General features: G+C 33.4%; 3 protein-coding genes and 1 pseudogene across 7 annotated transcripts in view; all 4 read right to left on the reverse strand.

The window, feature by feature from the left end:
• Positions 1-1,608: 1,608 nt before the first annotated feature.
• Positions 1,609-9,505, reverse strand: LOC146535334 (uncharacterized). 3 transcript variants are annotated; one of them, XM_085191051.1, is made up of 7 exons: positions 9,315-9,505; positions 9,153-9,225; positions 5,321-5,547; positions 4,926-5,065; positions 4,240-4,449; positions 3,580-3,836; positions 1,609-2,680 (listed from the first exon to the last, which is right to left on the reverse strand). In XM_085191051.1, exons 2-6 carry the CDS (start codon positions 9,155-9,157, stop codon positions 3,771-3,773), a joined length of 648 nt encoding a protein of 215 aa, XP_085047177.1. In that variant the 5' UTR covers positions 9,158-9,225; positions 9,315-9,505; the 3' UTR covers positions 1,609-2,680; positions 3,580-3,770. The 3 variants fall into 3 exon arrangements, with proteins under 3 accessions (XP_085047177.1, XP_085047176.1, XP_085047174.1); XM_085191050.1 differs by having other exon boundaries at positions 9,153-9,505; XM_085191048.1 differs by lacking the exons at positions 1,609-2,680; positions 3,580-3,836; positions 4,240-4,449; positions 4,926-5,065; positions 5,321-5,547 and having other exon boundaries at positions 6,501-9,225; positions 9,315-9,496.
• Positions 9,506-11,034: 1,529 nt separating this feature from the next.
• Positions 11,035-26,605, reverse strand: part of Nox (NADPH oxidase) — a 53,968-nt gene continuing 38,397 nt past the window's right edge. For all 3 annotated transcript variants that reach the window (XM_085191045.1, XM_085191046.1, XM_085191047.1), the window contains 13 exons: positions 26,332-26,558; positions 25,723-25,911; positions 25,051-25,244; positions 24,416-24,552; positions 23,826-24,010; positions 23,176-23,281; positions 22,064-22,200; positions 21,581-21,698; positions 13,906-14,132; positions 13,511-13,650; positions 12,810-13,019; positions 12,152-12,412; positions 11,035-11,264 (listed from right to left, as the gene is read on the reverse strand). In XM_085191045.1, the coding sequence (XP_085047171.1) occupies positions 11,067-11,264; positions 12,152-12,412; positions 12,810-13,019; positions 13,511-13,650; positions 13,906-14,132; positions 21,581-21,698; positions 22,064-22,200; positions 23,176-23,281; positions 23,826-24,010; positions 24,416-24,552; positions 25,051-25,244; positions 25,723-25,911; positions 26,332-26,558 (2,329 nt within the window). In that variant the 3' untranslated portion in view covers positions 11,035-11,066. The remainder of the gene's footprint in view (positions 11,265-12,151; positions 12,413-12,809; positions 13,020-13,510; positions 13,651-13,905; positions 14,133-21,580; positions 21,699-22,063; positions 22,201-23,175; positions 23,282-23,825; positions 24,011-24,415; positions 24,553-25,050; positions 25,245-25,722; positions 25,912-26,331; positions 26,559-26,605) is intronic.
• On the reverse strand, positions 15,086-18,256 carry LOC146535336 (uncharacterized; annotated as a pseudogene).
• LOC146535337 (uncharacterized) lies at positions 18,876-20,678 on the reverse strand. The gene is made up of 2 exons (XM_085191052.1): positions 20,584-20,678; positions 18,876-20,085 (listed from the first exon to the last, which is right to left on the reverse strand). Exons 1-2 carry the CDS (start codon positions 20,669-20,671, stop codon positions 19,499-19,501), a joined length of 675 nt encoding a protein of 224 aa, XP_085047178.1. The 5' UTR covers positions 20,672-20,678; the 3' UTR covers positions 18,876-19,498.

Raw genomic sequence — 26,605 nt, forward strand, 5'->3', positions numbered from 1 at the left:
TACTCTCAGCATACAAATGAGTATATAATGTAGATCAAAACTGTCTTTTACTGTTTTTCATTTTAATAAGTACTTTAGAAGTTGTTACAATATCAAAAAATCCTTGCTGCGAAACGGCTCGCCACTCGCCATGCGTCTGCCGCGCTTGCCTGCCTTACACGCATCGATGGTTCAGTGGTAGAATGCTCGCCTGCCACGCGGGCCGCCCGGGTTCGATTCCCGGCCGATGCATTCTATTTAATTTTCCTTACAGGCAGCCACGTAGTGCTTGCTTTTTATCAGGGACAGAATACCCTCTTCAGCATTAACCACAAGCTCGAAAAAAAATAAACCCGCCTGTCTCTATAGCAACGAAGATTTAGATGCGTTTGCACGTATTGGATAATGGAGTTGAATGTATTATTTGAGCGCGATATATTTAGTTTCATATTTTTTGTAGTAGTTATTAGTAGGTAGGTTTTTGTTTATAATTTCTTCCGTTTAAAAATAGTCATTTAACTTTGTAAAAATAGTCATTTAAATATATTTTAATAAGTACTTGAAAAGATTAGTAGCAGAGATTTAAAATTACGGTACCTACTAAAAAATCCTTGCTGTGTAAAACAATTGGAAAATCCTTATTGAAACTACGAAAACGCGGGTTGCATTAGGGTTTAATTAATTTTCACATTATCTTAAGTGCTTTGCAAACATACATTATATGAATAATCCAGTAGTAAAAGCGGGCGAAGCCGCAAGAGGGTCGCTAGTCATTTATAAAAAATGTATTGTGTCACAATTTAAAATGGCAAAATTACAAGCTAATAAGTGATGTTCGTAGTGCAATTGACAATAGTCCAAAGAAACGATTCTGGATTCTCACTCGAGGTAGTGCTTATATTTCAACTAGCGGACGCGCGCAGCTTCGCTTGCGTATTTAGGGGTGAATTCTAAAAAACCACGAAACATGTGTTCAATGAAATATTTTTAAGAGTCTAAATTTCAAATTTTATAAAAATCGGTGGCGATTTAAAGATTTTTCCATACAAACTTTCAATCCCTTATTTGCACCCTTAGGGGGTGAATTCTGGAAAACCATGAAACACATGTTCAATTAAATATTTTTAAGAGTTTAAATTTAAAATTTTATAATAATCGGTGGCGTTTTAAAGATTTTTCCATACAAACTTTCAACCCCTTATTTGCACCCTTAGGGGAAGAATTCTAGAAAACGATGAAACACGTGTTCAATTAAATACTTTTAAAAATCTAAATTTTAAATTTTATGAAAATCGGTGCCAATTTAAATTTTTTTCCATACAAACTTTCAACCCCTATCTCACCCCTTTAGGGTCAAAATTTTTCAAAATCCCTTCTTAGTGGATGTCCAGATTATGAAAGTAAACATCTGTCCAAATTTCACGTTTCTACGCACAGCGGTTACGGCTGTGCGTGTGTCTTACCTCAGTCAGTGAGGACAAGTCCTTTTATATATATAGATTACGATACGCCAATTAATTCGCCTGTATGATAAAGCGCGGCAATGAGTTACGCCACTTAATTTGCAATATCTCCAAAAGTGAACTTCTTACTTGACAAAAATAGAGGTGTTTAAATAATATATACTTATTAAAACAATCGCAGTTTCATTTATTGAACTCTCGATTATAACAATGTAAACAATTTCTTACAAATAAATAATTGACGGTAACCTTTGACTATTTACTGAAATAAATACTATATATTAATCTTAAGAAACCTTGAATCTAAAAAAGAATAAAAAAGTAAGCAGGAATTTACAAAGTAATATGTAAATTATACAGGATGGAATTGTCAGCACCACTGTAAATGAAACCACAGTTTTAACTACTCTATAAAAGCCTAATATAATTTAAAAAAAAATCCCAAAATGTTATTTTTTCAAACAAAATAAATAATACAATTGTCGTTTTAAAATAAAACGCCATTTGTAAAGTATAACATAAGCACGCACACACGCGCACGAAATACAGGTATTGATAAAAATTGTGAAATTAAAAAAATCCTACGTCCAAACAGTTGAGGTACCTAGATACATTTTTTTAGTCCTGGATTTGAAATATTTTACCCTATATGCAGTTTCAGTAAAAGGCGCGCTGCCTCTTCCATCCTGTATATAATTTATCTCTTTGTCACACAATTAACTAACCAATGCATACTTTAAGAATAAGGTAAGGCGTCGATTACGAAAAGCTCGAAATAATAAAAAGCCTGTACAAAAAACTACTTAAAATTAATGAAGTTGTAACAATAAAAATTCTGGGTATTACGAGTACTTAAACTTAATATCGTTAAAACTTAAAAACTAACCTAAAATGAAATAAATTATGAATTAAATATATGTACATAAATTGCAATAAAATAATATAAATAACAAATTATATGTAACAAACAATATCAAAATTTGTAAGAAAATACTAATCTCAATTAATAAAATACAAAATATTACAATTTTTATAGGCACTTAAAAAACTTCTTTCTTAAAAGTAAAACCGAATTGATCGCATTTAATACGTAATATCCTGGCCAGGGCGGGCGGGCCGCAGTAGAACACCGTGACGTGACCCCGGCGCTGTTGCTGCAGGCGCTGGAACACCTTGTCCCAGTTCGGTCTACCAGCGTTTGTGCGGGTCTTCAGACCGGTTATTAGGTCTCGTTTACCCTAAAAGAGAAACATAAAAATAGGTTTTAATTTTAAAAGAAGTCAATTAATGAAATGCATTGTAAATATATAATATATATATTATTACAGACGTTGTGTCAGAACTCTCCGTTATCCACCTTACCAGAACGACACAAAAAAGGATTCGATTCGAAAAATTAAAAAAATGAATCCTGCATTACGCTGTAATCCGTAGTCCGCACAACAGGATAGACAGAGGGACTATTTTCCGCCATGAACATGATTTTTTTTGTGGATTTACGTTATACATTGAGTATTATATATATTTCATTATGCATACTACATGCAGTATGACTAATATAAACGGGATTAAAATAGATCTTTAGCCCGACTACACTCTACAGCTTTGAGTATTTTCCTGTTTCTGTACAAAGTTTAAATGATAATGAAATTGTGGTGCAATAAGAATGACGTAATATTATTAAGTGATAGTGGGTTCATGGAGGTTATTTAGCAAAATTTTACAGAATCTTTATGCTTAGTTCTTTACTAAGCATAAAGATTACTTTTTTTGTATTCTTACAAGTTATCAGAAACATGGTTAATATCAAAATTATATGTTGTTATTTTTTATTAAAATGAGAAGAAAAAAAGTTGTAACAGTAACTCCGTTTCCTACTTTCCGCCGACTTTGGAAGCAATATATAATAGTAAAGAAATAACCAATTCGACTTTTTTTATGCATTGGTTTCCATTTCTTCGTTTTGGTCACATAGAAAAAACACGATGTCGAGTTTCGCCGCACATCGCGCAATTTTGCGAAAATTGGGTGTTGCCAGGGGAACGAAGAGTCTCAACAGTGCCATGCGGAAAAAAGCGTGAAACTAGTTTTTCCCGTTTTAAGTACGTATTAATAAAAATAATTCCGCAAAACAAACCTTTTCATGCAGCAAATCTAGTGCGAGCTGCAATCCCACCGCCTTCATGTCACTCCTCTGTAGAGCACTAGTGATGTACATATGCATTTCAAGAAAACGGCATTTTTCTTTTTTTTCTGTTCTCCCTTCGCTAATATTTGTTTTTCTCCTTCTTCTGCCAAAGCCTCTGCCTCAGCTTGCTCCATCTCTAGTTAGGACAGTAACGATACGAACCATTCGAAAGAACGTTGCTCACGATTTATCCAAAAGAAGTCCACCTTGAAATAAAATTATTTTTGAGTAGTTTGAATTTTAAATTTAAAAGAATCGATTGTTTTTCATTTTCAAAACTAACGTAGAAATAACAGCTATATTGGCAGATGGGCGAATCGAGAATCGAGAAGGCGAATATTTATTTTATTTTTCTTAATTTTCCACTACGAGTATTTGCCTGTGATGGAAGTCCTGTTTAAGCGAGAATTTTTTCTAAGTTCATATAAAAAATACACATTGTTCTTCGTTTTAAATTGTTAATATACTTTTCTCTATATATATATTATACATATATACTGAAGCAGTTGTGGCGCAGCGGCACAGCGCCTAGCTCTAAATACGCGATGGTCGTGGCTTCCAGTCGAAGGAATGAATTGTTTTTTCACCACTCAACACGTCAGTACCAACCTTTTTCAAGTTCATGTTAGGTTGTAGCTGTTGTGTGGCGAACGCGTGATGGCATTGCGGACAAGACACTCTTGTAGCTCTGTGTCGGTACATTATTGATTGTAGGATGGACGTGAACGGCGTAACCCCGATACCTGCAGCGATGAGCGCCGCGTGGGAAGCTCTGAAGATGTGGGATGAGGGAGCTCCATATGGACCATCGAGGTAAATCTATGTAAAAATAATTGATATTCACTTTTTTTGTCTTAAGCACGACATAGGGTAAGTTTTAATAAAGCGCGGTGTTTAGTTCCATTAATAAAAGCGCAATGTATTGAAAATTGGGCGGTGCATGGAATTACACTACATTATATCTACTTTGATATATGCAGCATAAAGCAAAATAAAATCGATAAATCATTTTTCGTCTAATTTCAAGACATTGAACATTAAATATCTGACCTCAACGCCGTGCTTTTATTATAATTATTGTTTGTATTGTTTTAATACAATGCAAAACAATACATGTAATAATTATAATATTTTCTCAGTAAAGATCGTATTCAAGCTTCGTATTCATTATGTGTCATCACTACTATGCTTAAAAAATTCTGGATGACTGATGGACATCAAATATGTATTATATAATTCTAAAGCTTTTTAGTAACATAATTTTTTATATATATATTTTTATCTACTTGAATTACCTCAAGTGGCTTTGTAATGTGATAGTTGTCATCATCTTCTTCAGGTGCAATGTGGGAAGTAGTATCTGTGTTGATATCCGGCTTATCATTCACTTCTATATCCTTGTCCGGCGAAATACTCTTCGAGAGGCGGCGTCTTGCTGCAATATTTTAAGTAACGTATGATAAGTGGTGGTACGTAACGCTACATTTTGTCTAGTAGAAGGAGGAAATGGAAATAATTAAAATATGATCCACAATAAAATATACTTTTTTGTTTTTATTCATTGATTCACAAAGCGGAGTGTTTTGACACTCTGTCCGTTTTGCCTAGCCCGTTATATGCGGGATGCAACGTAAAGCTAAAAAATGTCATAGTTCGTATATTAACACAAAATGTTACCAATTTAACTTACCAATACTTAAAATACTTTCATTAGACCGTCGTCTTTCCTCGCTTGGTGGCTTACACGCAATTATGGGTGGCTTGGTTCTCATGTAGCGGAAACTGTGTGCCAGAGACAAGGCTGCACTTCCTGCCCCTGTCATAGCCACATCTCCTTCTCCTGAACACCTAACTCCTGAACGGTTGGTACCTTCGGGCAGCGTGTATGTGGATTCTGAACGGTGATAAGTGTGAAGACTAGAAGAGAATTAATGAAAGTTAGAATGGAACCACTCAGTATTCCACGGAATTATAGGGCAGGTGTAGATAGCTGTTTGTGTTGTATGTGACGGATACAAGGGAGTTACTAAATAATAAACAATTGAATAGTTTTTTAAATATATATTTTACAACTGATTTAAAAGAAGAAATTACGAATTAGGTATGTTATGCGATTACGCAACGAATTAAGGATGAATTTTAATGATTGATTATTTTTGTATGAGATCTTATATTATAGAAGTGGTCCCGTAAAACCATTATAATAATCGAATATGCACTTTACGGAATAGATTTTACTTCCATGAAAGTACACAATACATACGTATAAAATGTATTCTTAGTGTATTTTTATCAAATTTTGTATAAATAAATACTTTTATATATTTAAGTGGTACATATTTTCTGAGTAAAAGTTAAGATTATTTATATATACAGGGTGGAATTGTCAGCACCACTTTAAATGAAACCACAGTTTTAACTACTCTATAAAAGCCTAATATAATTCAGAAAAAAAAATCCCAAAAATGAAAAAGGTATTTTTTCAAATAAAATAAATAATAAAATTATCGTTTTTAAAATAAAACGTCATTTGTAAAGTATAACATAGGCAGGCACACACCTGTCAAAGCAGCAACGTCATACACTTATGGTGCGTCACCTTAAATACAGTACAGTATGGATAAAAATCGTAAAATGAAAAAAAAATCCTACGTCCAAACTGTTGGGTACCTTGATTAATTTTTTTAATTCTGGGTTTGAAATATTTTACCCTATATGCAGTTTCAGTAAAAGAAGCGCTGCCTCTTCCACCCTGTATATATATATACATTTATTTAAATATTTATAATATGCTTATATTGTAATATTTGAAATTTATTGGAATTTTTAATTTTATTATTACGTGAAAAGAAAAAATATTACCTACTCAAGATAAATAAAAAAATTAAATGGTGTATAAAATTTTATTTTGTACTTAATTAAAATATTTATGTATAATATTCTTAAAACTATCATATTCTTTAGTTTAGTGTGATTTCTCTAGGAAAACTTCTTCTTGACGAATAAATTCGTCTATCTCTTTATCAGTCTTTAAAGAATGGTGGGTTTCGGTCTTGATTCGTTGAACACGATTTACAGATTGTTGGGTCTTAAACAGAAATTCCGTGACAGGTATATCTTTTATTACTTCCTGGTACAAATCGTATACCTCTTTGATATCTGACAAAATGTTTGTAGGAAATATTGTAGGCAAGTCATTGGGACCATATTTCTCCTTTTTCAACACATACTCTTGATATTCAGCTAAAGTTGGATAACTGTCCTTATCGTTTACACAATTAATAAAACGCTTAAACAGTGACACAAGTCGCTGAAAGTCTATTTTTTCAGCTGGTTGATACTCGATGGCAATTTTTTTATCTGGTTGCTCAACTATTACAATACGTCTTGTATTCTTAAGTAGTGACGAGTAGAAAGACTTATTTTTCTTACTTTCTTTATCAGTGACTACAAAATGTGGTCGTAAAGTTTCAGGACAAATACTATGCGTAACGTTAAGACCTGCGCAGTCCAAAAAATATACATATTCATTTAAATCAATTTTCTCATTTATGATGTTCTCATTTGTCCTTTCTTTGTGGTTCATTTTTATATAATTAAGCTTCTGCACATTGTCTTGATGGGCTATCTCACTGATTAGGAAGCCATCGGTCACTTTAAATATTTTACTCGCCATGTAATAATACCTTTCTTGTTTCGAGATTCTTTTAAGGATTGTTAAATGCTTTAGAATATCAATTCTAGTTTTAATGAATTGTAGATTTAATGGATAATTTAAGCATGTAAGTATTTCTATCATGTAAGCCGCGATGCCGTGATAATTTTGCAATCTTTCTTTGGAGTAATGCGCGTCATCGTCTTTAAATATGTATGATGAAATTTCTACACAATACCAGAGAGCTGCAGGCAGTGACGTTTGTATTAAGGGATCCAAAGGAAGGGAGGTCAAACCAATATAGCATTTTGTTTCGGCAACACGCCTTAACGTATATTCTTTGAATTTTTCTGCAACATTTCGGTCCATCCATTCTTTACGATCACATATATTCCACAGTACATAATAAAACAAACCCTTGTTGTATCTAATAGCCTTTGAATCAAAATAATTTAAAGCCAGAATGTAATCATTGTATTTGTCAAATTCTTGAGATAATATTATACCACCGGCAGTGTCTCGGCCACTATAGGGATCTCTTGTAAATTGTGTATTTAATAATTGATGGTAAACAGCTGCTGTATAGAAATAGCAAATAGAATCGTCAACGAACTTTTTGTCATTTGAAAGGAAAAGTGGACATTCAGTAACAGATTTAAACTTTGAAAAACTGGCAGGCTGACTTTTGCCTGAATGAAATATAATGTGCTGAGGTAGGTTATATGTAGCCAGCAATATAACTGGTACATTCTTTGACTCATCAAAAGTAATTATATCTCGAAATTCAACTTTCTCTTCTTCAGGCCATTGAACGTTTTCAAAGTCTTCTGTAATTTCTTCGGTAACTTCTGCGTTATATTTAGTGTCATATTTTAAGCAATCAAATTCATAAGATTTGGTGTCAGTATTAATATAGTTTATTAATGTGCAAATACATTTTTCAATTTCTACTTTGTCATTATAAACAGTTTGTTGTAAAGTTTTGTAATATTCAGTCTCTATGAAATTGTCTATAAATTTGTCTTTATCTAAAACATTTTCAAAACATATATCGTTGCCTTTTTTAAAATCGAGTTCTTTAAATAGTCGGTTTCTTAATTTTTTCAATTTATCAATTTCCTGAAGACTATGGTTATGTGTTTTGGCTAATGCAATAAATTTCAATTTTATATATTCGCGGAGAGATTCTTTTTCTTTTCCAAAATTCTTGATATTAATAGAATCGTAGTCGTAACTTTCACTAATATTTACTCGATTTAAAACTTCTCCGTTACGGATAACAGTGCATTGTTTTTTGAAAAACGACGCCGCTACCGACAAGTTAATTGAACGCACCTGGTAGTTGTATGCGTGAAACACAACGTTCTCATAGTCCATATCTGTATTCATTTGTAAGCAAACTTGAGCACTATAAGAACCTATTTGTCCATCTGTAATAATATATAATAGCTGTATTTTAGACGTCTTCAGGTTCACGTTGCCTTTTGTCCATTTTATTATTTCTTGAGGTTTCGTATCACCACTTTTTCCACTTTTACTTGTATACGTATCAGCTATAGTTTTTTCATCCACGAGCTTGCAATCATTTCCCCATTGTAAGTACACAATTTCCACACTATTCGATTTTTCATTTTCCATAATTTCCTTTACATCTTTTTTGAAATAATCAATTGTTATAAATGCACTTGTATTATAGTATATATCATTGTAGGTTGAACCTGAATAATCAGCGGCGTAAATACAATAAGTGGTGGTAGCCATCGCCGCTGATGAAGCCACACAACTGAATATTTTAGGGATAGGATCGGCTTATATATGCACTTATTTATGATAACATAGTCTGAAAACACCAATCTGACTCACTAACCTCATGAATTGAAAATAATGTTTTGTTTCCAAATATTTCACAACTTTATCAATCGGAAATGCCGGTTAGTTATCTGTCAAAAATACGCAAAAAGCTCATTAATATATATTTGCTAAGCACTAAAATTCACTCAGATTATAATAGTCACATAAAGAATAATACTTAATAAATTGTTTTAGTTTATTCTAATAGAATTAATCCTATTACTACGAAAAGGAACCTAGTTAAAATACTCTGTCACACGTGTTCAAAATAAGCGAGCTCTTGGCTGACAATAAACAAGTTTAGCTTTTCGTAATAGATGCAATACATGATGCAATCAGTAGAAACCTAACAAGTGGCGCCAGCTAACATTACATGTGCGAAGTTGTTACAAAAAGTTCGGCTCTCTTTTGTCATGGTGTCTCTACTTTCTTGTTATAGAGATGGCGGATATTTTGTTTTATAAATAATTATTGTATTAAAATTATATTAGTTTCGTTATAAAACTTGTAATATAACTTCCTGTGCACATAAAGTACATATACCCAAGACCAGTAATTACTATTAGGGAATATGGAGGTCTTCTTTTTTAAATAAATTAATTATTTGTGGTTGTCTACTTATGTGAAGGAAACTGGTATTTGCTCCTAATATATTCGCAGGTGCTTATAATTAATGTTATTCTCTTCATGGGAATAACAAAATTTAACGTTGGGTATATAATTTAATACTTTCCTACTAAATACTTTCCGTATTATTTCTGCACCTTACTTACCTAAAAATTGTTGAAGTAACCACGTAACCACCCAAACTTAATATTATTTATTAAAAAAATATTGTCACAATTTAGAATGGCAAAATTACAAGCTAATAAGTGATGCTCGTAGTGCAATTGACAATAGTTCAAAGAAACGATTCTGGATTCTTACTCGAGGTAGTGCTTATATTTCAATTACGATACGCCAATTAATTCGCCTGTATGATAAAGCGCGGCAATGAGTTACGACACTTAATTTGCAATATCTTCAAAAGTGTACTTCTTCCTTGACAAAAATAGAGGTGTTTAAATAATATATACTTATTAAAACAATCGCAGTTTCATTTATTGAACTCTCGATTATAACAATGTAAACAATTCCTTACAAATAAATAATTGACGGTAACCTTTGACTATTTACTGAAATAAATATTATATATTAATCTTAAGTCCTTGAATCTAAAAAAGAATAAAAAAGTAACTAGAAATTTACAAAGTCATATATAAATTATACAGGGTGGAATTGTCAGCACCACTGTAAATGAAACCACAGTTTTAACTACTCTATAAAAGCCTAATATAATTTAAAAAAAAATAATTCTCAAAAATGAAAAAATTTTACTCTTCAAAAAAAAATAATAAAACAATTGTCGTTTTAAAATAAAACGCCATTTGTAAAGTATAACATAAGCACGCACACACGCGCACGAAAAAAATCCTACAGTTGAAGTACCTAGATTATTTTTTTAGTCCTGGACTTGAAATATTTTACCCTATATGCAGTTTCAGTAAAAGGCGCGCTGCCTCTTCCATCCTGTATATAATTTATCTCTTTGTCACACAATTAACTAACCAATGCATACTTTAAGAATAAGGTAAGGCGTCGATTACGAAAAGCTCAAAATAATAAAAAGCCTGTACAAAAAACTACTTAAAATTAATGAAGTTGTAACAATAAAAATTCTGGGTATTACGAGTACTTAAACTTAATATCGTTAAAACTTAAAAACTAACCTAAAATGAAATAAATTATGAATTAAATATATGTACATACATAAGTTGCAATAAAATAATATAAATAACAAATTATATGTAACAAACAATATCAAAATTTGTAAGAAAATGCTAATCTCAATTAATAAAATACAAAATATTACAATTTTTATTAGAGGCACTTAAAAAACTTCTTTCTTAAAAGTAAAACCGAATTGATCGCATTTAATACGTAATATCCTGGCCAGGGCGGGCGGGCCGCAGTAGAACACCGTGACGTGACCCCGGCGCTGTTGCTGCAGGCGCTGGAACACCTTGTCCCAGTTCGGTCTACCAGCGTTTGTGCGGGTCTTCAGACCGGTTATTAGGTCTCGTTTACCCTAAAAGAGAAACATAAAAATAGGTTTTAATTTTAAAAGAAGTCAATTAATAAAATGCATTGTAAATATATAATATATATAATATTACAGACATTGTGTCAGAACTCTCCGTTATCCACCTTACCAGAACGACACAAAAAAGGATTCGATTCGAAAAATTAAAAAAATGAATCCTGCATTACGCTGTAATCCGTAGTCCGCACAACAGGATAGACAGAGGGACTATTTTCCGCCATGAACATGATTTTTTTTGTGGATTTACGTTATACATTGAGTATTATATATATTTCATTATGCATACTACATGCAGTATGACTAATATAAACGGGATTAAAATAGATCTTTAGCCCGACTACACTCTACAGCTTTGAGTATTTTCCTGTTCCTGTACAAAGTTTAAATGATAATGAAATTGTGGTGCAATAAGAATGACGTAATATTATTAAGTGATAGTGGGTTCATGGAGGCTATTTAGCAAAATTTTACAGAAAAAGAACTAAGCATAAAGATTACTTTATATCGTATTCTTACAAGTTATCAGAAACATGGTTAATTTCTAAATTATATGTTGTTATTTTTTACTAATGTGAGACGAAAAAAGTTGTAACAGTAACTCCGTTTCCCACTTTCCGCCGACTTCTGCAGGCAATAACTAATAGTAAAGAAATAACCAATTCGACTTTTTTTATGCATTGGTTTCCATTTCTTCGTTTTGGTCACACAGACAAAAAACACGATATCGAGTTTCGCCGCACATCACGCAATTATGCGAAAATTGAGCGGTGCCAGAGGAACGAAGAGTCTCAACAGTGCCATGCGGGAAAAACGCGAAACTGGCTTTTCCCGTTTTAAGTACATATTAATAAAAATAATTTTGCAAAACAGACCTTTTCATGTAGCAAATCTAGTGCGAGCTGCAATCCCACCGCCTTCATGTCACTCCTCTGTAGAGCACTAGTGATGTACATATGCATTTCAAGAAAACGGCATTTTTCTTTTTTTTCTTTCTGTTCTCCCTTCGCTAATATTTGTTTTTTTCTTTCTTCTGCCAAAGCTTCTGCCTCAGCTTGCTCCATCTCTAGTTGGGACAGTAACGATACGAACCATTCGAAAGAACGTTGCTCACGATTTATCCAAAAGAAGTCCACCTTGAAATAAAATTATTTTTGAGTAGTTTGAATTTTAAATTTAAAAGAATCGATTGTTTTTCATTTTCAAAACTAACGTAGAAATAACAGCTATATTGGCAGATGGGCGAATCGAGAATCGAGAAGGCGAATATTTATTTTATTTTTCTTAATTTTCCACTATTTGCTTGTGATGGAAGTCCTGTTTAAGCGAGAATTTTTTCTAAGTTCATATAAAAAATACACATTGTTCTTCGTTTTACATTGTTAATATACTTTTCTCTATATATATATTATACATATATAGTGAGGCCATTATAGCGCAGCGGCACAGCGCCTAGCTCTAAATCCGCAATGGTCGTGGCTTCCAGTCGAAGGAATGAATTGTTTTTTCACCACTCAACACGTCAGTACCAACCTTTTTCAAGTTCATGTTAGGTTGTAGCTGTTGTGTGGCGAACGCGTGATGGCATTGCGGACAAGACACTCTTGTAGCTCTGTGTCGGTACATTATTGATTGTAGGATGGACGCGAACGGCGTAACCCCGATACCTGCAGCGATGAGCGCCGCGTGGGAAGCTCTGAAGATGTGGGATGAGGGAGCTCCATATGGACCATCGAGGTAAATCTATGTAAAAATAATTGATATTCACTTTTTTTGTCTTAAGCACGACATAGGGTAAGTTTTAATAAAGCGCGGTGTTTAGTTCCATTAATAAAAGCGCAATGTATTGAAAATTGGGCGGTGCATGGATTTACACTACATTATATCTACTTTGATATATGCAGCATAAAGCAAGATAAAATCGATAAATAATTTTTCGTCTAATTTCAAGACATTGAACATTAAATACCTGACCTTAACGCCGTGCTTTTATTATAATTATTATATTATAATTATTGTTTGTATTGTTTTAATACAATACAAAACAATACATATAATAATTATAATATTTTCTCAGTAAAGATCCTATTCAATCTTCGTATTCATTATGTGTCATCCATACTATGCTTCAAAAATTCTGGATGACTGATGGATATCAAATATGTATTATATAATTCTAAAGCTTTTTAGTAACATAATTTTTATACATATTTTTTTCTATCTACTTGAATTACCTCAAGTGGCTTTGTAATGTGATAGTTGTCATCATCTTCTTCAGGGGCAATGTGGGAAGTAGTATCTGTGTTGATATCCGGCTTATCATTCACTTCTATATCCTTGTCCGGCGAAATACTCTTCGAGAGGCGGCGTCTTGCTGCAATATTTTAAGTAACGTATGATAAGTGGTGGTACGTAACGCTGCATTTTGTCTAGTAGAAGGAGGAAATGGAAATAATTAAAATATAATCCACAATAAAATATACTTTTTTGTTTTTATTCATTGATTCACAAAGCGGAGTGTTTTGACACTCTGTCCGTTTTGCCTAGCCCGTTATATGCGGGATGCAACGTAAAGCTAAAAAATGTCATAGTTCGTATATTAACACAAAATGTTACCAATTTAACTCACCAATACTTAAAATACTTTCATTAGACCGTCGTCTTTCCTCGCTTGGTGGCTTACACGCAATTATGGGTGGCTTGGTTCTCATGTAGCGGAAACTGTGTGCCAGAGACAAGGCTGCACTTCCTGCCCCTGTCATAGCCACATCTCCTTCTCCTGAACACCTAACTCCTGAACGGTTGGTACCTTCGGGCAGCGTGTATGTGGATTCTGAACGGTGATAAGTGTGAAGACTAGAAGAGAATTAATGAAAGTTAGAATGGAACCACTCAGTATTCCACGGAATTATAGGGCAGGTGTAGATAGCTGTTTGTGTTGTATGTGACGGATACAAGGGAGTTACTAAATAATAAACAATTGAATAGTTTTTTAAATATATATTTTACAACTGATTTAAAAGAAGAAATTACGAATTAGGTACGTTATGCAATTACGCAACGAATTAAGGATGAATTTTAATGATTGATTATTTTTGTATGAGATCTTATATTATAGAAGTGGTCCCGTAAAACCATTATAATAATCGAATATGCACTTTACGGAATAGATTTTACTTCCATGAAAGTACACAATACATACGTATAAAATGTATTCTTAGTGTATTTTTATCAAATTTTGTATAAATAAATACTTTTATATATTTAAGTGGTACATATTTTCTGAGTAAAAGTTAAGATTATTTATATATACAGGGTGGAATTGTCAGCACCACTTTAAATGAAACCACAGTTTTAACTACTCTATAAAAGCCTAATATAATTCAGAAAAAAAAATCCCAAAAATGAAAAAGGTATTTTTTCAAATAAAATAAATAATAAAATTATCGTTTTTAAAATAAAACGTCATTTGTAAAGTATAACATAGGCAGGCACACACCTGTCAAAGCAGCAACGTCATACACTTATGGTGCGTCACCTTAAATACAGTACAGTATGGATAAAAATCGTAAAATGAAAAAAAAATCCTACGTCCAAACTGTTGGGTACCTTGATTAATTTTTTTAATTCTGGGTTTGAAATATTTTACCCTATATGCAGTTTCAGTAAAAGAAGCGCTGCCTCTTCCACCCTGTATATATATATACATTTATTTAAATATTTATAATATGCTTATATTGTAATATTTGAAATTTATTGGAATTTTTAATTTTATTATTACGTGAAAAGAAAAAATATTACCTACTCAAGATAAATAAAAAAATTAAATGGTGTATAAAATTTTATTTTGTACTTAATTAAAATATTTATGTATAATATTCTTAAAACTATCATATTCTTTAGTTTAGTGTGATTTCTCTAGGAAAACTTCTTCTTGACGAATAAATTCGTCTATCTCTTTATCAGTCTTTAAAGAATGGTGGGTTTCGGTCTTGATTCGTTGAACACGATTTACAGATTGTTGGGTCTTAAACAGAAATTCCGTGACAGGTATATCTTTTATTACTTCCTGGTACAAATCGTATACCTCTTTGATATCTGACAAAATGTTTGTAGGAAATATTGTAGGCAAGTCATTGGGACCATATTTCTCCTTTTTCAACACATACTCTTGATATTCAGCTAAAGTTGGATAACTGTCCTTATCGTTTACACAATTAATATAACGCTTAAACAGTGACAGAAGTCTCTGAAAGTCTATTTTTTCAGCTGGTTGATACTCGATGACTATTTTTTTATCTGGTTGCTCAACTATTACAACACGTCTTATATTCTTAAGTAGAGACGAGTAGAAAGACTTTTTTTTCTGACTTTTATTATCAATGACCACAAAATGTGGTCGTAAAGTTTCAGGACAAATATTATGTCTAACGTTGAGACCTGCACAGTCCAAAAAATATACATATTCATTTAAATCAATTTTCTCATTTATTACGTGCTCATTTATCCTTTCTTTGTGGTTCATTTTTATATAATTAAGCTTCTGCACATTGTCTTGATCGGCAATCTCACTGATTAGAAAACCATCGGTCAATTTAAATATTTTGCTCGCCATGTAATAATACCTTTCTTGTTTCGAGATTCTTTTAAGAATTGTTAAATGCTTTAGAATATCAATTCTAGTTTTAATAAATTGTAGATTTAATGGATAACTAAAGCATGTAAGTATTTCTATCATGTAAGCCGCGATGCCGTGATAATTTTGCAACCTTTCTTTGGAGTAATGCGTATCATCGTCTTTAAATATGTATGATGAAATTTTTACACAATACCAGAGAGCTGCAGGTAGTGACGTATGTATTAAGGGATCCAAAGGAAGGGAGGTCAGACCAATATAACATTTTGTTTCGGTAACACGCCTTAACATATATTCTTTGAATTTTTCTACAACATTTCGGTCCATCCATTCTTTACGATCACATATATTCCACAGTACATAATAAAACAAACCCTTATTGTATTTAATAGCCTTTGAATCAAAATAATTTAAAGCTAGAATGTAATCATTGTATTTGTCAAATTCTTGAGATAATATTATACCACCGGCAGTGTCTCGGCCACTATAGGGATCTCTTGTAAATTGTGTTTTTAATAATTGTTGGTAAACAGCTACTGTATAGAAATAGCAAATAGAGTCGTCAACGAATTTTTTGTCATTTAAAAGGAAAGTGGACATTCAGTAACAGATTTAAACTTTGAAAAACTGGCAGGCTGACTGTTGCCTGAATGAAATATAATGTGCTGAGGTAGGTTATATGTAGCCAGCAATATAACTGGTACATTTTTTGACTCATCAAAAGTAATTATATCTGGAAATTCAACTTTCTCTTCTTCAGGCCATTGAACGTTTTCAAAGTCTTCTGTAATTTCTTCAGTAACTTCAGCAGTATATTCAATGTCATATTTTAAGCAATCAAATTCATAAGATTTTGTGTCAGTATTGATATAGTTTATTAATGTAGAAATACATTTTTCAATTTCTACTTTGTCATTATAGACAGTTTGTTGTAAAGTTTTGTAATATTCAGTCTCCATGAAATTTTCTATAAATTTATCTTTATCTAAAACATTTTCAAAAGATAAATCGTTCTGTTTTTTAAAATCAAGTTCTTTAAATAGTCGGTTTCTTAATTTTTTCAATTTATCAATTTCCTGTAGACTATGGTAATGTGTTTTGGCTAATGCAATGAATTTTAATTTTATATATTCGCGGAGAGATTCTTTTTCTTTTTCAAAATTCTCGATATTAATAGAATCGTAGTCGTAACTTTCACTAATATTTACTCGATTTAAAATTTCTCCGTTACGAATAACAGTGCATTGTTTTTTGAAAAACGACGCCGCTACCGACAAGTCAATTGAATACTCGTGGTAGTTGTATGCGTGAAATACAACGTTCTCATAATCCATATCTGTATTCATATGCAAGCAAACTTGAGCACTATAAGAACCTATTTGTCCATCTGTAATAATATACAACAGCTGTATTTTAGACGTCTTCAGGTTCACATTGCCTTTTATCCATTTTATTATTTCTTGAGGTTGCGTATCACCACTTTCTCCACTTTTACTTATATACGAGTAAAAATATCTTAAACTTTGTATTTAAAAACTGTTTTATTATAAAAATAAAATACATTTATTATTAAAACTAGTTCTTAACTATAAGAGTGCTGGTAGTGGAATTCGCCTTATCCCTAAGGTTGGTCGGCTTTAATACAAATTCGGGTGTCCCCACCCCTTTGGCTCGTTTCCCACGATGCTTTGTTTCTCATGGAGTTATTATATGAAATTCCCTGGAAGTCGGAAATCAGCGAGCCTATTGTCATCGACATCCAAATGTTCATGTGCTGCAACATGTGCAGCAGGGTTCTCGTAATGCTTTTAAAGAACTTTCTCTCGGAGTCATAAATCTACCAAGGGCCCACATGCCGTCGGGCGCTTGTTTTATATTTATTATCTTTTATTTAAACCATGTGTTACAACAATGTTAGACTAGGTTAACTTACGTATCAGCTACAGTTTTTTCATCCACGAGCTTGCAATCATTTCCCCATTGTAAGTACACAATTTCCACACTATTCGATTTTTCATTTTCCATAATTTCCTTTACATCTTTTTTGAAATAATCAATTGTTTTAATTGCACTTGTATTATAGTATTCATCGTTGTAGGTTGAAGCTGAATAATCAGCGGCGTAAATACAATAACTGGTGGTAGCCATCGCCTTCGATGGACCTACTGAATAATTGTTATAAGGAATAGCTTTTATATACACCTATTTATGATAACACAGTAGTTAAAAATACCAGCTTGAGTCACACTGTGTTTTTGAATTGATAATAAAGTTTTGTTTTCAAAATATTTCACAACTTTATCAATCGGGAATACCGGTTAGTTATCTGTCAAAAAACACAAAAAGTTAACCTAACAAGTGGCGCCAGCTAGCTTTAGATGTGCGAAGTTGATACTAAAATTTCTTCATTTCTTCATGTCTTATACGTTATGGAGATGGCGGATATTTTGTATCAAAATAATTATTATATTATAATTATTATAGAGGCGAGACGACACAGCCAAGGCTAGCCTTTTATCTGTTTATTTGTGTTATTATAAATTCTGAAAGTTCCTGTGTACATACACCCAAGACCGGTAAGTATTAGTGTTGTTTATTATTAAATAAAATACACGATGGACATTGGTGGTCGTCCGCAGTTTGTTTTATTTTTTGCCCTTTTCTGTTTTTTTATTCCTTTTATATATTTTGGGATTTTGACTTTTTTCGTTACACTATAAAACTCAAACTTTTTAATATTTTCTTGAGAATAATATTAGAAATTAAATTATCCATTGCTAAACAATTAGTATTGTTTTAACCCTTTGCCGGACACTCTAATCCATTAATGCCTAATAAATTACTAGCGTCTATAAATAAAAAATAACGAAGTCATAATCAAGAACAATTCACTATTTTTTCATTAATTATTTGCTTGTCTAACTTTTGTGAAGAAAATTGGTATTTGCTTCAATCATAATAAATTATAACATTTTGAAACTTTTTAATGAAACTCACTTATAAGTAAGAAAAATAAATACGCAATCGTGTAATTGTTTTAGAGTTTTAATATTACCACTATATATATTTTGTTACAATTTTTTTTTTTCATTTACTTTAAGCATTCTGTCACTGTTATCGACACTAAGAATAGAAAAATATTTTAGAAAATACACAGGGTGGAAGAGGCAGCGCTCCTTTTACTGCAACTGCATATAGGGTAAAATATTTCAAACCCAAAACTAAAGAAATTAATCAAGGTACCTCAACAGTTTGGACGTAGAATTTTTTTTCATTTCACGATTTTTATCCATACCTGTATTTCGTGTGACGCACACACACGTATGCGACGTTGCCGCTTTAACAGGTAAGTGTGTTTGTGCTTATGTTATACTTTACAAATGGCGTTTTATTTTAAAACGATAATTTTATTATTTTTGTGTGAAAAAATAACTTTATTGGGATTTTTTTTTCTGAATTATATTAGTCTTTTATAGAGTAGTTAAAACTGTTTGTTTTATTTAAAGTGGTGCTGACAATTCCATCCTTTATAACTAATTAAACGAAACGAACGCACCTCATGATTTTCTATAATATTTTTCTAAATTTAGTTACAAAATGTAATAACTTTTAAATCTAATATATCGTTAGCATAGCCCGCATTCAAGTCCACACTGGCCATCATACTCACTGTATCTTTCGAATAGAAAGCACAAACCGCTATATCACACAGTGCATAATCTCCAGTAAAATGATATATATTATTATTCCGAACTGGCAACCCAGTATCGATTGCTATATAACACTTATCACCCTGTGTATAATACCTTACATCCGAAACTTTACCCACCAATTGGTACTTAAATGTATGTGATTCATATTTCATTTCTGTGCTCGGCCATGTTGCCGGATTGTCGAGGAAGCTGATAGTGTATTGAAAATTGTTTGTTTCACTTTCGCTTCCAACTGTAACTTGTATACTTAATGGTTGTTTTTCTTGGTAGGCTTGTACTAGAAGATGGCAAAATCTTGGATTTTTGACTATAGACGGACTGCTTTGGTCGTTTATTTTGAAATGGCAGCCGCTACCTTTGAGCAGAATGTCACTTAAGTTTCCTTTCATGTATATAGTTTCTTTAGCTGTCACTACAGACGCTAGTAGAAACAGTGTAAGAATAATCTTTTCCATGTTAACTGAAAGTTATTGAAAATGTATTAGTTTTATTGATATAAAATCATAGTAAATAATGATTAATTATATATCGTCGAAAATGTCTGAATTTAGACGCGATGGTTTTACAGGATATCTTGTTCTCAGGCCAGTCATGGCGCAGAGGCACAATTCTGACTATAAACGCGACTGGTTATGGGTATGATCCCCACTCGAAATAAATAATTATTTGATAATCGCATTTCTTCGCTCTGGTCTCGAAGCTAAGGCCGCGGTGTAGAGTTCCGCCACTCAACATGCAATGCCTCGGACTTCGGCGTAATATGAACGCAATATCTTCACACAAGGCTGTGTGCGCGATACAGCATGAAGCTAAAAAGAATCTTTCACGTAACGTTGGATTTGGCCATCCAACACGCGATATTTTAAAAAATATTTTTACTTTAGTTACATTACAAAAATCAAAAGTTTCTATATTATTTTAAGCTTAATGATAATAATAATAATAAAACGAGTCTTACCGACACTTCTTAACGTATTGAATGCAAAATTCAATATGACTTTAATAATATTTAACCATTGCCAATAATAAACGTTATCAGGACACATTGAGTTATCGTATATAACCTTTGGTATTTACTTTTTCTTACTTGCTCTGTGTAATAAAATATTGTAGAACAAATAGAGATATTATTTTATTTATAACGGGATAAGCAGAGGAAGGGAGAGAAGAGTGTTAAGTGTTAGTGTTACTTTATAGATATGGCGATGGACGAGATCGAACCTGCATCGCGTCTTCAGTCTGAGAAAAAATAAGATTTTCTAATAAAACAACAATAAAATATAGAAAGCCATTTTTACGCACTAAGGTATAATGAACACATACTCGTAGATACGTATTAATTTTTTTCAATTACAAGCCAGGCAAAGGGTAACTAGTGTTAGGACACTCCGATCCTTACATACCGTCGGATTTTCGAGACATTGCTTCTTAAATGGCGGAGTAGAAGGCCGCGTTTTGTTTTGCTACCAGAGCGAGAATTTAAATTACTTTTCTCATACTTCTATTTATATCTAATATTAAACACATTAAGCTTTTTAAATAGTAATCACTTACCTTGTGAACAATTTCCGGTTTTCTACACATAGGTATCTTGAATATTAAATAATCAAATTTTTTGCAAAATCTGTTTTTTTTTTCATTTTGGTAATTAAAATCAAATAAAAAAATTATCATTCAAATCGTGATTGGTATATTTACATAGATTTTTTTATTTTTCGTTTTTCTTAAATAAATTGCGGCGTTAGGTTCCGCCACAAAGTGTACAAATGTGACTAATCAGTCTTTCTAAACTGTACTGACGTGTGTAAATAAGAAAAAATAATTAAAAAAATTAAAAGGAAAAACGTAAAAAAACCTGTCGACACTTAAAATTTTCAAATAATTAAATTTCAATAAAAAAAAACCATTTATGCAGTCATAGTTAAATCTAAATTAACAACAAAAAAATCACTAACTTGTTACTGTTTTGTTTCTTCGCATTCCTTACGTCTGGCATCGAGCGGGACTTCTCCAAGAGTTTGAGCGGAGAGAGGAAAGAGGGCCGTGTCACTGACGGAGACACTGTCGGGTGTACTGAAAAAATAGTAGAGCATATTTTTTTTGTCGTTAAAGGTATTTATTTTCATTACACGCATAATCTATTTATATTTATTTTAAAATAAACAATCATATTTTTCCATCTACAGCTAATTTCAAGGCGACCACGATTTTTCTAACAGTAGGTCACTACTGTAGGTGTCGTTTTTTTTGTTTAATATTTATTTGTTGAACGCGTCTATTTCTCTCTTTAAGGTGTGTAGTTTACTATAAAATATTCAAAAAGTTTTTTAAGGAATAGATGAGCTTATATTCCTTAAAGTTATATATGATGGATAGTAAGAAAACATTTGAGCCAATAAGAAAATATAATTAAATTATATCTCAAAATCTATATTCACCATTGTGTCCATTATTTTCCTCTTCGATAGTAAAAGCGTCATTAGAAAATGCGAAAGGAGAATAATCAACGCTACGGTTCTTCGAGGAACTCCTTCGTCTGCTGTAGATGCTTCGACTGGAGTTACGACGGACCTTACTGGGAAATATAATTTTATTAATACTTAGCTGGAACTATAGGAATATTTCAACGGTCTTAGTCTATCTACAATATGGCTGACACATTAAACGTTCGTCAATTATTTATGAGTAAATGTATTTTAAGATACCATTCCACTACTGCTACCAAAACCCCAACAGCACCCAAAAGATTATACAAATATGAATTCCCTAGAGTAAAATCCACTTTGGCCCGTCGTAGCTATGAATTCATAGCCCCAATATTATATAGTACGGCTGACAAAATTTTATCTATTAGAACATGCAATAAATACACCGCTAAGAGAAAAATTATAGACTGGTTAATGACACTAGATTACACAAACACTGAAGATTTGATGATGATACAAAAATAAAGCAACAAATATATATAATATAGTATTTGACACAACACATGCACACATACACACACGCACACACACACACACACACACACACGCTCACAGTCATAACTCACACACACACACACACACGCACACATCTAGCAAACTAAAACACACCTTTATTTTATTAATTTCTTTTTTTTATTTCGTTATTTGGCTTGCGACATTAACACCTAAGTTTATGTTCAAAACAGGGAAGTCACTAGCTTCTAAAACACAGTTTATTCTTACTTAGGAGCTAGTAACCCATAAAATGTATAGTGAATGTTGTCAATAAAAATACTTTTTTTTTTTTTTTTTATTTATTAAACTAATTTAAATTAGTTTCGTGTTCTAATAATATTATTTTATAGGTAATATGTATATATTGAAATCTAAAGTTTAAGCTATACAAAAGTAGAGTTATTTATAGCAATTTTTAGGAAGTTCTTTACGTTATAAATAAAACAAACTCTAAATGTTAAGGAAAGAATAGTGTAAGCTGCATTTAAATAGGTAAAGCCGTTTAATTTAGACAAAAGTATGGAGTTATAAAAAATATTAATTTCCTAATAGATACCAAAATTACTCACTCATGTGATTTTTCATTGGATTGAGATTTTTTTTGTTCTTGCTCAAAGTAGGTGTAAAGTCGGTTTGTCCACTCGCCCACTCCTCTGATATGCAGCCAGAGATAATCTGCACAGAATAAGAAGTGCATAGGGTTGACACTTGGTTTTTGTGTCGGTTGTGGTGCAAAAACTGTAAACGCCACAAATTGTGGGTTCGATTCCCACTCGAGGAAATTAAATATAATATATTTGCATTTCTTAGTTTTGGTAACGAGGCAACAAAGTAGACAAAGTAAGTCTCTAAATGATAACGAAGTGACATCAGGTTCCTAGGCTCCTTCTTCCTACACTGCCATGTGCGGGGTGCAGCATGAAGTTAAAAATAATTGGCTCTTTTAGTTTAGTTCTATAAGCTAAACAAATCTAAAAACCCAGAAGAAAAAAAATTTCAAAGTATACTTCATAATACTCTTCATATACTTGCATTTTACTCTCTATTAAGGTATCTCTCTGTCTGTTTGAGGCCAGTCGTGGCATAGGGACACAAATATGTGAGTATAAATGCGACAGGTTGTGGGTTCGATTTCGATTCGGAGAAATGCAATATTTAGTATTTTTATATCTTCGCTGCGGTAAAGAGCTAAAGCGCGGTGTTGAGTTCCGCCACTCACCCTGCAGGTCGGGCGCGCTGCTCACTGTGAAGGGGTGCCACTCGTGCGCGGCGACGGCGGGTACGTTCACGAACACGTAGTCTCCGGCCGCAAACTCAAAGTGCGGTGGCCGGCGCACCACCACGTGTGTCACGCGCGACGGCAGCAGCGCGCCTGACAGGATGTACGTCTTGCCCACCTCCGACCTGGGGGCCGTCATAACAGTTAGCGAGATCTCCCTCAAGCTAGCTTATATGGCTGCGCAGACTAGATTTCAACATTTCTCCTACTTTTCATTATTGTTTTTATACTTTGCTAGTGCACAATTCATGAAAATTCTGAAAGAATAATGTCAGCGGCCACAACCGCACCGCCGAAATAGCACGGTGAGTTCTGCCACTCAACACGCAAAGCCTCCAGAATTCGCTAGAAAGTGGGGAACGGAGTGTCTTACACTACACTAGGTTCCCTCTGCCTACCCTGTTGTGTGCGGGATACAGCGTAAAGCTGATTTACATTAGAGCGAACAATAAAAATAATTCAATTCACACCGTTTACACTTAAATGCAGACACATTTATTATAATATATATTTTTATATATACTTCTTACCTCATCCAAGCCAATCTCATGATCCTTTCAATGAGGTAAATAACTCCTGGGACTAGGAACCATTTCCAGAAGTTAGGTGCGTGTAGTATGAGTAGTATCCAGAATGGTATGTATAGTAGATGTGCGAAGTAGAATACCTAGATAAAAAACGAGACGAAGATATATATTTTATCTTGTTTTATTTCTTCACCTATATCATATCGCATCAAAGAATAGAGAGGAAACCTAGTTATATTCTTCAGTTTACGACGAAATTTTAAGACATTTTATATTGATTGGCTGAAAACGTAGCCGCAACGCCGCACTTTGTCTTGTTATCAGAGCGAGAAACTCGAAATAATTCATTTTTCGAATGGAATCGAAACTAAAATTATCACGTTTACATAGACAGGTACTATATTTTCCAAAGCATCCATCCAGTTTCTATTCCTCTCTTTATTTTTTTTCTCTGTAAGTAGTTTTTTTCGATGGCTAAACATAGAGTAGTTCGGTGGCTAGTAGACAGGGATGGGCATAGTACCCTCCTAACCTCAATAAACCCCCCTCTTTCTGATCTTCGGCCTCAAGGATCTTGCTTACCTCAGCAGTACTACACAAGAAGTAAGTCCCTTTCTCTTTCTTTACTATTCGGTTACCTCAAAACAGCCCCCCTTTCGGATGCCGGGACGCGAAGAGGCGGCCAGCCCCAGCAGCACGGCGCAGAGGGCGAGTCCGGTGGGGTTGGCGCAGCCGGCGCAGAGGCCGAGCACTGCGGGACGCGTCGTGCACAGCCACTCCGCGGCCGTCAGGTTGTGCGGATTTTGTACGGGGTCGTGCACCACTATGAGGGCTGGTGGGAACGACGTGGGTTTTATTATTTTAACTATAGGTGTATATGTATAGGAAAATGATATTTATATATAATAGATATTTTTTAGCGTTTCCTTGGCGGGGTAATCAGCTGTCGGGACCGCCAAATGCTATCGCTTCTGCATACCTCTTTCGTCTTACGCACTAATATAAAAGTTTTATTCTACATTCAGGAAAAAAAATACCTTTTTAATAAACTTATATTTTTTTTAACGTAACGAGTTTAAATTTAAATCTTAAGTGTAAATAATCACCTTGAAATAGTTCTGATACCTAATGATAATCCTTTGGTGAGGGAAAATTAAAAAAAAAATAACAAGAATTTCGACATATCTGACCACTAGATTAGAACGGATGGCGAGCAAGAAGTCGATGATAGTTAACACTCTCGCCGTATCTCCTGACAGAAAAATAATCGCCGTAACCAAAAAAAACCCAAAAGAAATGCAAACACTCACTAAAGTTACACAAATGCATGACAGTGTGCACGAGTCCTAGCAGCAGCAGCACGACGCCGGTCAGCTTATGCAGGTACACGTGGTGGTCGAGCGGCAGCGCGGCGCCCGCTCGTGTTGCGCGCAGCAGCGTCAGCGAGCGCCGCAGCATCAGCACCAGGATCCACGTGCAGTTGAAGTTGAGGCACTGTCCTGATGGAGCGAACTGTGATTGGTGTTTACTTATATTTTGACCTTTTGGTGGTAATATCCATATTTAGAATGTTGAATGATAAATTAAAAAAAAAACGAATTGATAATTACAATAAAATACATAATGTCTTCAGAATCTGTTTAAATAAGCTTTATTTTATTTATTCGTTCATCATAAAAAATAAATCACTTACTAACAGCTAGTGACTGTAAACGCAACAGTTGTGGGTGAGATCCCCTACTCAGGGCTATTAATTATTCCCGTTTCCTCGCTCTATTAATAAGAGAAGGCGCGGTGTTAAGTTTCATCACTCAACACAATGCCTCGAGAATTCAAAGGTACGCGGGGAACTCCCTGGAGATTCAGCGAAAAATTAAATGTATAGATAATATATATTAACCAATTCTCGCAATACTTACCACAAGCTCTGGCAAATATAACAAACACATTATAATCCCAATACTCCACAATCCTCGCCGTAAACAAAGCAAAGTTGATAATGAAGTATATAAACAAATACGTGACGTAAACGTAATTGTTACGGAAGTACGGTAACGATAGTTGGTAAGGCTTTAACTTTGCGAGACGTTGGTAGAGTGATGCGGGTTGCGGTTGCGGGTTCGGTGGGACCAGCCACCTGTCTATGCTGGAAAAGAAATATTGGTAATTGTAAAAACAAGAAACTTCACGCTT

The sequence above is a fragment of the Heliconius melpomene genome, chromosome 10 (genome assembly GCF_056956725.1).
Source record: "Heliconius melpomene rosina isolate 202511_hmr_F chromosome 10, ASM5695672v1, whole genome shotgun sequence".
Classification (NCBI taxonomy): domain Eukaryota; kingdom Metazoa; phylum Arthropoda; class Insecta; order Lepidoptera; family Nymphalidae; genus Heliconius; species Heliconius melpomene.

Excerpts from the sequence above, each read along its gene's own strand:
- LOC146535334 (XM_085191048.1), bottom strand. The coding sequence starts at position 9,046 with ATGGCTACCACCACTTATTGTATTTACGCCGCTGATTATTCAGGTTCA.
- LOC146535337 (XM_085191052.1), bottom strand. The coding sequence starts at position 20,671 with ATGTGTCCTGATAACGTTTATTATTGGCAATGGTTAAATATTATTAAA. Across the intron at positions 20,086-20,583 it reads CAATACGTTAAGAAGTGTCG|TTAACATGGAAAAGATTATT; the intron begins GTAAGACTCGTT and ends AATAACTTTCAG.